The sequence below is a fragment of the Capra hircus genome, chromosome 13, assembly GCF_001704415.2.
Source record: "Capra hircus breed San Clemente chromosome 13, ASM170441v1, whole genome shotgun sequence".
Lineage (NCBI taxonomy): Eukaryota > Metazoa > Chordata > Mammalia > Artiodactyla > Bovidae > Capra > Capra hircus.
In genome coordinates this window covers 38925550-38938505 of record NC_030820.1, presented here as the reverse complement: position 1 = coordinate 38938505, position 12956 = coordinate 38925550, and the positions used below count along the sequence as shown (strand labels likewise).

The 12956-nt window shown below is 48.6% G+C and overlaps 1 protein-coding gene across 8 annotated transcripts in view; it reads right to left on the bottom strand.

Moving 5' to 3' along the window:
• RIN2 (Ras and Rab interactor 2) overlaps positions 1–12956 on the bottom strand; it is a 204280-nt gene continuing 191324 nt past the window's right edge. For 7 of the 8 annotated variants that reach the window (XM_018057247.1, XM_018057251.1, XM_018057248.1 and 4 more), the window contains 4 exons: positions 11909–12214; positions 9429–9560; positions 4901–5064; positions 1–1824 (listed from right to left, as the gene is read on the bottom strand). In XM_018057247.1, the coding sequence (XP_017912736.1) occupies positions 1501–1824; positions 4901–5064; positions 9429–9560; positions 11909–12214 (926 nt within the window). In that variant the 3' untranslated portion in view covers positions 1–1500. The remainder of the gene's footprint in view (positions 1825–4900; positions 5065–9428; positions 9561–11908; positions 12215–12956) is intronic. The other variant, XM_018057253.1, reaches the window with a different exon arrangement.

The window sequence follows — 12956 nt, the reverse complement described above, 5'->3', positions numbered from 1 at the left end:
TGAGGATATTGCAAGAATTATTTTCACACATGAATTATCGTACAGTATTACAAAGAGTTATGTGCAAAACTCCATTAAAAATCATTTACAAAAGGAAGTACAACACAGGATGTGTTGAGGGTTCCAGATGTATAGCAAAAGCTTGAAAAGGTACAAAGTAGAAAGCCAAACAAATCAGATGACTGGGCATCTTTACACAGTACAATAACATATTTCCCTAACTACCTGTGTGACACGAATACGAGAACTCATACTCTGTGCAACCCCCTGACCCCCACCCAAACAGGTATTGTAAAACAGAAATTGAACTTCACCACATATTCCTACAACACAGACAGGCTTTTTGGTGCATTGGCAAACTCCTTTCCAAATGGTATTTATTTAACTCGATGAAACTCACATTATGTGGTTTCTGTCCCAAAGAATTTGATGCTGTTAGTTTTGATTTATGTGGAAAAGGTGGGGGGGGAACTGTTGCTCCAATTTTTTTTTCCCCCCTCATGGGGTTTTCAAAATTGCTTCCAAAAGCAAATAACATGGGACAGATTTTGCAAACCTCACTGCATATTTACAGTATTTTCAGCATAGGTGGTTCCTTCTATCTCCTTTCCCCACTTCCTTTAAGGAGCCTGAACCAGCAGGCTCCACTCCTTAGCCTTCTGTTAAGAGTCTGTATTTCCCTCTCAGTCTCTCTCTACATTCATTTCTCTCCTGATCCTCAGCATCACTTGGTGAAAACACAAAACATGATAGCACTGAGCGTGAACAAGGTAACAAGAGTACATCAGATTCTCAAAGGCATTCTGTGGCCAGCGTCATCGCTGCAAGAAACCCAGCAGTCTCTCCCCACAAAGTGGCCGAAACATCCAGTTACTGAAGAGAGACTTTTAAAATGCAATACTCTCAAATCCAGCAAGAGATTTCTTTTTTGCATCAATGTTAAAATCACATGCATAATTATAGAATATCTTAAAAGTTACAAAAATATTTTAAAAACCAATCCTGACAGTTTACCTGCAACTGCTATAAAATCTTCTATGAAATATATAAAAACACAAAGGCTCTTTGTAAAAAAAAAAAGGGAAGGAAGGAAGGAAGGGTGGATGAAGGCATCCACAGATCTGAGAGGTCCTTGATGCACTGCATCGGACAGTCTTGTCAAACGCCTGCTGCTGAACTCGAGAGAAGAGCTGGTGCTTCAATGGTTATTCAGTACATATACGCACACGTGAGCCAACCCGAAACCTGGCTGAGGGGTAGGCAGCAAGCTATCCGGGGACACCTGAACCATTGGATGCAACTCTCCGACTCTCTTTCTCTTTGCAGAACTTCAGCGAGCTCGCTGGGGAGTCATGGTTAAAGATGCCCTTGGCCAAGTGGGCCTGTGGATGGCTCGGTCACGGGTCCTCAAGGAGGTGACTGCACAAGCCCGTGGACGCCAGAGGCCACGTTCCTAAGTCTCCCTCTTTGGATCCACCACTGGGAAGCCTCGCGAGTCCCCTAGGAGGTGCTGAGGTCTTCCTCCCCATTCTGGAAGATGATGCCGTAAGGATCCTTCTTGATGCGCTTGTAGACGAAGTGGAAGACGTGGGGCTGTGGCCGGCTGTGCAGCTCGGCCTTGATCTTCTGTGGGTACGTGTCCTCTGCGAGCTGCTGCCATGTTTCGTCCACAAAGAGGAAGAGGCTGTACTCCCGGGGGTCGGCCACCTTGAACTTCTCGGCACAAAGCTGACACACGTCTTCAGTGGTGACGTACGGCCTCACAAGCAGGGTCTTTCCTGTGCAGCCACTGTTGACCTCCTGGAATGCAACCCGGAGGTAATTCTGCAGGGGAAGGGCGGGGGAGAGATTCGGAGGGACAGAGTCAGAAAGGAAGAGAGGCGGCACAGGGGAACCCGTGGGATGCCAAGGAGAGGGCCGGCAGGTGAGCCTCACCGGGACACCTTGGTGTCAGGACACACGGCCCCCAGGCAGGGAAGGGGGCTGATCACGATCGGGACAGTGGAGAGCACACTGCATGGTCTGGGCTGCTGTACTGTTGCTGTTTAGTCGCTCAGTCATGTCCGACTCTTTGCAACTCCATGGACTGTAGCCTGCGAGGCTCCTCTGTCCACAGGATTCTCCAGGCCAGAATACTGGAGTGGGTTGCCATTCCCTTCTCCAGGGGATCTTTCCAACCCAGGGATCATACCCGCGTTTCCTGCATTGGCAGGCGGATTCCTTACCAACCAGCCACCAGGGAAGCCCTGTAATTCATCTCAAATGTCAGAAGCAAGAATTCTGTTCAGCCCTGCTCTTTCAGTCCCTTTCATAAAGCTGGGCTGAGAAATTCCTGGTAAAGAGTGTAAACTTACTGCTACCCTGATCTTGTCCCTCTAGCCTCCAAAACTGTAAGAAATAAATTTCTGTTGTTCACAAGCCAAAAAAAAGAAAAGAGTGTCAACTAGAACTGATGCCGGGTTTATTCCCAGCTTGAAAAATAAACCGAAGGGCAGAAGAGCCTGAGCCAGGACAGCAGGGCGAGACACATAAAGTGAGGACATAGGAGCACAGCCCTGTCGGCTTTGGACTGCCTTTCATAAGCCTACGCAGGGGCTATGGTGTTACTGCGGACAGCTGACCATCCTCCCCTCCCCTAAGGGCAGTTTCACACCACTGAAGCCAATGCAAGGCTCCAGGCAGCTCTGAGCGCCCTGTGGAAAGGTTGGCGGTGATGGGGGGTGGGGAACATGGATTCTATGGAAAGACTTGGGAGATGCGCTGACTGGGTACAGGTGCTGTCATGTAGAAATGGAAGGTGTCGGGGCCGGGGGGCAGTGGGTGTTGGCAGGCCCCGTGTCAGAAGCAGTGCCAGCAAGCAGCGTCACAGGACAGACTGGGGTCCTGACCAGGGGCAGGGTGTCCCAGCCTCCTGCCCAGTTCTCCCAGAGTCTGTGGCCCCGAATTATCCTTCAGCTCCACTGCTTCAGGAGCGGGGGTTATAGGGGAGGCCCTGTTACATCAGATTTTCAGACAGAAATACATCTTCCTTTTCAAAACATGGCTGCCCTACTCAGGCATGAAGGGGAGTGAAGCCCTCTGCCTGGGTCCCTTGAGGTTCCCCTGAGGGTATCCTGGGCTGATAGAAAAGAGAGCTCTCTCGGGAAGGACAGCGCGCTCTGCACATGAATGATAAAGTCGAGGCTCTGAACCGGAACGTTTCGGGGCACCTCTGAGTACACACCTGCCCTGTTTTACTTACCCCTCCTCTCTCCTCCCGCACCCCACCCCCAGCACACATGGTCCACACGCCTGGTGTGCATTCACTCACTGACTCCTGGAGATGACTTTGTGGAGGAGGCCTACACGATCCCCATTTGATCAGGGAAGAAACTGAGGCACAGAGAGGCTAGGTAACTTGCCCAAGGCCACATAGCGGGCGAGTGGCAGGGCCAGCGTTCCAGCCTCTTGCCCGTGAGGTGAGGTGCTGCCACTCCAGTGTGAGCAGATATGTGTGTCTGTGAGCCTGACTTAGGTGTTCCGAGTGCAGCCTCGCTTCCTGGCTTTGCTCCTATAGCCAAGCTGAGTGCTGACAATCCCCATCTTGGGCCTGTTCTAAGAAGATGTCCGTCTGCAAGGTGAGCGAGGCAGGTGGGGAGGGGTGTGCGTGAGACAAGGGCTCCGTGGACTCCGGGGAGGGGGGCTCTGGTCGAGAAGCTCCAGATAGAGACAGGGGACTGGGGGAAGGTGGGAATTGGAAGGACATGCATTTTCCTTTTCTCCTGCCCTCTTTCCATGCTTCTCCTCAGAGGCTGGGCAGCCTCAAGAAGCCCCTGCCTAGACGGCTGACAATCACTGCATCCCAAGGGCCCATGAACACCTGGATGTTCAACCATCCCAGGGGTGGGCGGTGCACAGGATGCCTTCTTGCCCTTTAGATTTATGTGCTTGGGAAGGAAGTTTCTGGAAACACGACTATCCTTAAGAACACCTTGCTGACCCTGCCTTTCCTCAACAGGCTCCTTTAAACCAAATGTAGCTTTTGAGTGTTTTCAGAACATTAAAAAGGCAAAAAGGGCAAGGAAAGTGAATTGGGACACAGAGACAAATCTGGCCTGCTTGGGAATTTACCACGTGGCACATGGACTCAGTCTGGGTTCACAGTTCTGCTGGAAGCTTTTGAAATAGTATTCAAAGACCTGTGCAGGCTCACTCATCATTTCATAGACTGTAAGCTCATGAAGTGATCCTGTGTTGGGTCAAGATTTCTACAGCCTCAACCCGCCTCTCCTCTCCAGGAAGCATGCTCCATAGGAACCCCACCTTCCCAGCACCCGTCCATGGACAGAGAAAATTCTGGATGGGGAATTCAGAAGATTGGGCTCAGATGCTCATGCTTCAGCTCTGGCCCTACCAGGCTGCCAGAGCTGACACTGCCGGTGAGACCCTAGGGTCTTCTGTTTTGAGGGGGGGGGGGCGGGGAGAGGAAAAAGGAACAGGGTCACAGCACCCCTCCGTCTTCTCAAAGAGGCCAGGTCAAGTGCAGGGCCTCACAGGGCTGTTTCCATATGGCAGGTTACCTGTCTGCCACCTGTGCTAAAAGCATCCTTCCTGTAGGCTTCCTGAGTGCCCAGGTGCTCAGTATCCACACTGAACCTTCAGGAGGAAATCCTGCCCTCATTTGACTATTTCCTTAAGGGCAGCAAAACTTGGGCCAAATCCACACACACACACACTCACTCTCACTCTCTCCCTCTCTCTCTTTTAAGGAAGAGAGAAGTGAAACAACAAGGTCAGAAGGTGGTTTAAAATATCCCTTTTCCACTGGGTGATTGGATGAAAGGGGGCGAGGGGAGGGGGAGGCTGAGCCGCGTGGGCCATGAGGAAGCAGCTGGGCCCACCCCGGCCGCTGGCCACGCACCTGGAAGTCATCCACCGAGGGGACGGTCCGGGTGGTGGTCCTGCGCTTGTGCCACTGCCTCAGAGTGTCCCTGGCCTCAGAGCTGAGTAGCCGCGCTGCCTGCTCTTCCTGGAAGTTCTTTATCAGGGAGAGGGCCCCATAGGCGCTCGTCAGGTAATAGCCTCCTGGAAAGGGTAAACAGAATGAGTTCTCCAGGGTTCACCTCTGGGGACCACAGGAGGGTGACCACAGAGTCGGACGTCAGGCTCCACCTTGCCCCTTCTCTTCCACATGCATTTTTTATTTATTTATTTTTGTGAGCAAGAGAATCCTCTTCCATTCATTCCTGCATTCCTCCCCACGGATGTGCAGCTAACCCAGGCCTGAGCCACTGCATGGGGACTGAGGACCAGGCCCTGCTTTCTGATGGAATTTCCATTCCAAAGCTGAGGCTCACAGAATCAACCGAAGTGCAACTGTGAAAATGCTTTTCCAGAAAAGGTCAGAGCTCTGGAGCCTGACCTATTGAGGAGAGGGGTGTGGTGGCTTGTGAGGGCAGCGGGGTCCACTGCTGAGGTCAGAACACCTTCCGGGAGGAACAGGAGTCCACACACCTCCCAGAAACACCTGCTTTGAAGCTTCTCATTTAAGAATTCATACGTTCTAAATTTTAAGTGAACTATACATTTTGAAAGAAATACACAATATACAAGTGTGCTTACAATAATATGGATTTTTCAAAAGAACCTCTCCCTCGTGTTTCCCTTTCTTACCCTTATATAGGGACTCACAGAACAGGACATTTAGGAAAAGGTTAATTTACAAGGAAAAGGAAGTGACGCCCCTCTTGCCGGTGCATTTGGGAATGATTTCCTGTTCGTGCTGTGTTGAGTTGCTCAGTTGTGTATAACTCTTTGCGACCCCATGGACTGTAGCCCACCAGACTCCTCTGTCCACGAGGATTCTCCAGGCAAGAATACTGGAGTGAGTAGACTCTCCCTTCTCCAGGGGATCTTCCCGACCCAGGAATTGAACCCCAGGTCTCCCAGATTGCAGGCAGATTCTTTACCAGCTGAGCCACCAGGGAAGCCCTCTTATGTCTGAGGGAGTGTTAACAACACTTACAATACTCTGAAAGGCATGTAAATGTGTTCACAGGTTGGTCCCAAACTATAGAGTTGTCCAATAAGTTCATTCTGGTTTTCCTATAAGGTGTTACAGGAAAACCGGAAAGAACTTTTAGGCTAACTGAGGTGCCTTTCTGGAACTTATAAAGCTCTTCGCTGGAGAATCACTAGAGGGCGCACTAGATGCTTATTACAAACTCCGCAACTGGACGCTGCACGCTGTGGACTGAGAGAAGTTCTTCGTCCAAATACCTGTCGAATCTCCACCTGAGCCAGGTACAGAGCCCGGCTGGGTTTGTAAAAGTTAGAATCTGTGTCCCTGATCCATAGATACATTAAAAGAAAACGGATATCGGCGTGTTATTCATGCGGGGACCAGAAGTTAGCTGTGGTTAGATGAGCTTTGTCTGCCAATGTCACCTCCACTGCCAGAGTACTGAGTGTTAACACAAGACCCCAGAGAACTTTCTCTCTGGTCAACGAGTGGCAACACTCAAGACGGCAGGTGGTCCACCATCTAGGAAACGAGTTGAAAACCCCCCTAAGTCATACTGGACGTGGAATCTGAGAAACAGTTCTGTGGTTTTCAGGTCACTGGCAGAGATTTGGGGGTCATTTTTTTTTTTTTAAGATTTTTGATGTGGACCATTTTAAAAGTCTTTTCTGAGTTTGCTGCAATATTGGTTCTGTTTTATGATTTGGTTTTTTGGCAGGGAGGCGTGTAGGAGCTTAGCCCCCCAACCAGGGATCGAACTAGCATCCCCTACGTTGGAAGGTGAAGTCCTAACCACTGGACCACCAGGGACATCCCTGGAGGTTATCACTTACTGTCGCATCCTCTTGCCCACTCTGAGCAGCACACCTTCTATGCATCATCGTAGGTCAGCCTTTTGTTCAGAGTCATTTGACTAATTTAGCAGATTTACCACTCAGCTGTACACAGTAGAAAGTTTTGAGTGGCTGAGTTTTACTAATATTTTACCCATGAACAAATTACATGATTGAGTGAGAAACTCAGTAGTATGGAATTTAAATGTGACACAGAGGATTTCAGGAAAAACCAATGTGGACCTAAGGACTCAAGAGAGGCTTGTGGAGGTGTCAGAATTGGAGCTCGGACTTGGAGGGACCACGACTGTTGAGTTGGGGAGGGGGGTGGTTTGCTTTGAATGTCAAATTTTTCACTCCATGGCTCAAAGTTCAGGCCACTGAGGAGAAAACTCCAAATGCTGGAAGCACAAAACTGACCACACTTGAAAACATGTGGATGCAATTAGAATAAGGTTTAAATTTCAGCAAAACTAACCCTGCCACTAGGGCTGTGCACGTCAAAGGGATTCTATGACGTCTTTTCTGTAAATGAAACTACCTGCTTAAACGGCAGAAAACTGATGTGGGGTGTGCTTTGGGCAGTGGGGCAGGATGCAGGGCAGGACCAGCCGTGCGTCTCCTCCTGGTCTGCCAGCCTGACAGGGCCGCCCGGTTCTCCCAGCAAGGAGCCCAAGCAGCCGGGACGTGGCTGAGTGAAGGCGGGCTCCAGTGAAGCCCCGAGGTGACTGACTGCTCTGTGTGTTTTTTAGCTGCGTCCTTGTCTTTTTCTGTGATTCCTGGAGGTGAGGACCTGCCCACCTGTCACTGACACACAGTACCCTGGGCAGTGCCTCACTCTGGAGAAATGCTGGGAAAGGTGACAGGAAGTGGCTGTCTCCATCCTCAGGTCACAGGATGTAAGCACGTGTTTGTCCCAAGTACACAGTGTCAGCAACAGAATGGTAATTTTCTGAGGGAGGCTGGCATGCCCTTTCCCCAAAGCCCCAAGAGTTTAGCACACTTATTACTAGAATTAAACATGACTGAAGCTCAAAAAAATCCTCGATGCGTATACAATTATAATAATAATGCTGTGGAAGAAAGAAAAGAAGGGCACGGAGATGAATGTATGTTTCTTCCTGGTCCATGGACAAAGCCACATGCTTCCTCCCTCTTGGGAATCCCAGGGCAGAGCCGGGGAGGAAGGCTACAGGCAGGGTCTGGGCAGTTTATCCTGGAGGGTCTGGCCTCAGCATCAGTTTATATTAATGAGGGGAGACAAACCGGGAAGAGGTAAAGGGATGGATGAAAAGATACTCATCACTGGTCCTGAGTCAGCAGGTCCCTGCAGGGGTGGAGAGGGACCACAGGGCTCCCTGGAGGTCAGACCCTCTGACCCAGAGCCAGGCCCTGGGGACCAAGGGAACTAATGCACACGTTTGGGGGGGTGACTGCACTGCTGTCTCCTCCAGGGAAAATCCCAGGATGATACATTCCCTGGGGAATCCCATCGGCATATGGATGGACCTTTTTATTCAAGCCCAGACTAAAACTCACTAGAGGAAAAAATGTTAGGCGCCAATTCATCACTCAGAGTCCATCTGGGCTGAGACATGAAATGAACTGTCAGGACACACAGGCCGAACAAGCTCCGATCTGATCCCCTTTAGACAAGCTCATACAAGAGTCTTGTTATTTCAGGCCTGTGCACCACGGTGACAAACACCCTAATTATTTCCATGATAAAATACCTAACCCTTGTGTAAGGAGAGGGATTCCTGTGAAGACGTGTTGGAATGAGGCAGACAGGAGGAGGATGACCGAACTGACTAAGTTGGAAGCAAATCGCCCAGACAATTTTACTCCACTGTGGTTTGATGTTAACGATGAGCAAGTGATATCTTTTTTTTTTAAAGAAAAGGAAATCACTGATGCTATTTTCATCTTGAAAACCAAATTTAAAAAATAAAGATAAAAACAAAAGATAGGCCTTTGTCCGATTCACTGACACAACAGTGGGCAGTTGTTCTGGCAATGGAAATATTCTGCAGCAAAACTTTACAGCTTCCCTGTGAAATCAAAGAAACCATTTCTTTTAAAAAATGGCCCTGATTCTACTGAATGGTATTTTTTTTTTACGGCAACTAAGCAATCTCAGTGAAGTACAATTATGGCAGGGTTGCATTGTTTTGTGTATTTTTCCGACTTTTCCAAATTTTCTGCGACCAACACTATGACTTCTGCAATCTGGAAAAAAGTCAGTACCTTCTCATAAATGAACAAAACTAAAATGGCCATTAACCCTGAATATGTCAAGAAGCACCCATGTAAGTAACAGATGGATCTGAGGTCTTATTTGGGGGGATGAAAATGTTTTGGAGCTGAAAAGAGTTGGAGGGTTGCCCCAAATTGCAACTGGACTAAACGCTACTGAATTGTCCACTTTACAATAGTTAATTTTAGTTTAACCATGAATGTACTAAGGGCTATTGCATTGCTCATTTTCAAATGGTTATCTCATGTTCTGCGAACTCTGCCTCAATTTACAAAGAAAAGAAAATAAAACTGAAGGAAAGCACCCAGTTCCTCCCACTTCTCCAAAAGCCTGCTACCTTCTCCATGTAGCAGAGACGGATCCAGAAGCTCCATCATGTACTCGACCTCCGTGTCTAGCTCCAGCATGTCACATTGCGCTATGACATAGGTCAGGACCGGCAAAAAGTCATCTGCTCCGTACATCCTCCCTGGAGTAGGAAGAAAGGAGGGGGGACAGACGGGGTATTTTTAGCCACATTTCTCCCTTTCATGTCCTACTTGCTGCTTTTATTAGCAAAGAGCCATGCAGGGGAAGTGAGGTGGGTATTTCTGGAATCCTACAGTGGGAGGGCTCCTCCCCACTGCCCTCATCAGAGGCCGACCCTAACTCACAATTTCAGGATGAATGTCCGAGTCAGTGAACACAGGGGAAACTGTTTTTGCGTTTCCATGATTTGCCTCAATGCAAGCAATAAAACAAGGCTTCCCTGGTGGCTCAGCGGTAAAGAACCTGCCTCAATACAGGAGAGGCAGGTAGACACAGGCTTGATCCCTGGGTCGGGAAGATCCCCTGGATCTACTGGAGTGGGCAACCCACTCCAGCATTCTTGCCAGGGGAATCCCATGGACAGAGGAGCCTATTGGGCTACAGTCCATAGGGTTGCAAAGAGTCGGACATGACTGAGCATGCACACATGTGCAATAAAATAGTCCTTTTTTTTTTTAAAGGGTTTAACTTTCAGCAAGTGACAGAATAAAACATCTGCGTATCTACTTACAGTGTTTCTCCTTTGTGTCTTCCTTCCTATTGCTTTCTGTGCAAATTAACCAAAACATAGTGACCAAAACCAACTGGAGCAAGGAACAACGTGTCCTTCTCCGTCTTCAGTGTGACTTAAATGTGCTCAATCGCTGTACATTGAATAAATACATCTGATTAATATCTGACCAAAAAAATGGTCAGTCTGTACTATGTTTTATTACGACAGAGATTCTCAACTAGCAGTGACTCTGCCTCCCAGGGAAGTCTGGCATTGTCTGGGGACATCTTTCACGCTCATGACTGGACGTGGGCGTGCAAATAGCATGCATCCGGATGCCGATAAACTTCCTAGAGGAAGTGGGATGTTTCCACAGCAAAGGACTAGCCAGCTGTAATGTTATTAGTGCTGAGGTTGAGAAACTGCCTGAGAACAGAATCCTGTGCAGATATATGTGGGGGACTTCTTATAAATAATTGGACAGACCAGAAAATACACTTTTGGGGACTTCCCTGGCTGCCCAGGGGTTAAGACTCTGCACTTCCAAGGCAGAGGGCACAAGTTCAATTCCTGGTTGGGGAATTAAGACACACGTGCTGCTTGGCTCAGCCAAAAAATAAAAGAAAATACATTTCTTGCATGTGAAGTATGCTTCAGAGGCAGTGTTCATCCGCCAGCATCACCAGCCCGGAAGTTCACGTGTTAACGTTTCTGCCCAACAATCTGCAAAGTGCATGCCCATGGTGACCTCCTCCAGCCGTGAGAAACAGAGCCTGTGTTTTCTCTCTGCTGCCTCTCCATGAAGCAGTTTCGCTCACGGGAAACACTGTGATCATCCAGCGAATTAAAAAGGCTCATCCAAGTCCTGGGGTACCACAGGGCTCATCACTACCCATAAATCAGGGTCACTCTCGCATCTACACGCAGGAGCCCTGGGGACACCCAAGGGCTGACATGTGTGAATTCCTATTGCACTGCAACAGCTCAGAGCAAAGAAGGGATGGCCGATAAATGACTATAATGAGAGCTGAATGCTCCAAGTTTCTGACAGATGCTATCACGGACACAGGCTCTCACTGGCCAGAATGCAGTAGCAACAGGAATAATTGGAACTATCTCCACCACGCTTGGGGCTGTGCAAACATTGATCTGTCTAATGCCCACCTTAGGAGGAAGGCTAAGGCCATACCAAGGACAAGAACAGAACTGCAGCTTGGAAGGTTGATTACAGAGGCCGAAGCCCCACAGTTAGAAACCCATTCCCAGAGCCAGGGTCTCAACTCAGACCCCAAGACTGAGTCTGTATCCACTGCCCTGAATTAAATCTTTTTTTTTTTTAAGCTTAACATAACTTTTTTAAAGGTTTTTTTTTTTTTTTTCTTTTTTGGATATGGACCAATTTTTAAAGTCTTTATTGAATTTGTTACAATACTGCTTCTATTTGCTTTGATGTTTTGGCCACAAGGCATGTGGGATCTTAGACCCCTGACCAGGTATCTAACTCTTGCTCCCTGCGTTGGAAGTGCAGTCTTAACCACTGGATTGCCAGGGAAGTTTCTGAACTAAAGCTTTCATAAACTGGCATTGTACAAAACTCTTGTTGCCTTGCCCTGGATTTTTGGCCCTGTTAGTTTGTTGTATGTGGACTAATTTGCCAGAACCAGAGTAACACCTGCATTTCTGTGGGCCCCTTGGTAAGTCAAGAAGCTGAAAGGAAGAGCAGTTGGGGACTGGAAAGCCCAACAGGTCCCAGCCCCATCGGAGGGCCAGGAGCCTGGATGGCGTGGTAGCCTCACCTGAGTTGTTCTCCATGACGGTATAAATGAGCTTGCAAACTCTCAACAGCAGCATGACCTTCTTTTCTGGTGAATACATCTTCTGCATGGTCATGAACTTGACCTTGATTTTCTCCACATCCACAAAGTCAGGGGTGGGGGCGAAGACGCCTAGCTCCTGGGGATTCCTCTGCCGCACGAGCTGCAGGTTCTCCTTGAGTTGCTTCCACGAGCCGTCGGCCACGTGGAAGTGCTTCAGCATGGCCTCGACGTGGCCCTTCAGGGGCTTCAGGATGCACTTGTGCATGGCCTTCTCCAGCACCACATCTGCCAAAGAAAGCGCAGCCACTGTGACTGTTGTCTGAAGAAAGAAGAAGCGTGAGGCCTGATTTCTGGAAATGCACACCTGCAACTCCGTGCATTGGTTATTGGGCAGGCATGTCCCAACTGCACAGCCAATCAACCAAAATTTAGCCCCACATCATTTACACACCGGGCTTCCCTGGTGGCTCAGACAGTAAAAAATCCACCTCAGTGTGGGAGACCTGGGTTCTATCCCTGGGTTGGGAGGATCCCCTGGAGAAGGAAATGGCAACCCACTCCTGGAGAATTCCCATGGACAGAGGAGCCTGGCAGGCTACAGTCCATGGGATCGCAAAGAGTCTGACACTGAGCGACGAAGCACAGCACACACACGTTCACACACCAAACTTTTTTTTCTTCAGTAAAGCCAAGAAGAGTGAATCTTCCCTAACAGTCTTATAGTCTCTCTTGCATGCAGTCAGTACAACTGAATATATTTGTTTTAACTACTTTTACACATTCTCACCCATAAGTATAGGTGAATATTCTAGAAGATATGCTTTTGACCCAGTCTTTCCACTGAAGAACCAGTGAACAGCTAAGTAAATGTGTTATGTTAAAAGAAGGATTTGCTAATAAAGGGTACCAGCTCCCTCAAAATATTCCTGAGGGAAAAATTCAACTAAATACACATGGTATCTTGGATTGGATTCTGGACCAAAAAAGTCTTTCTGTCATTTACTATAAAGGATATAGTGGGGCATTA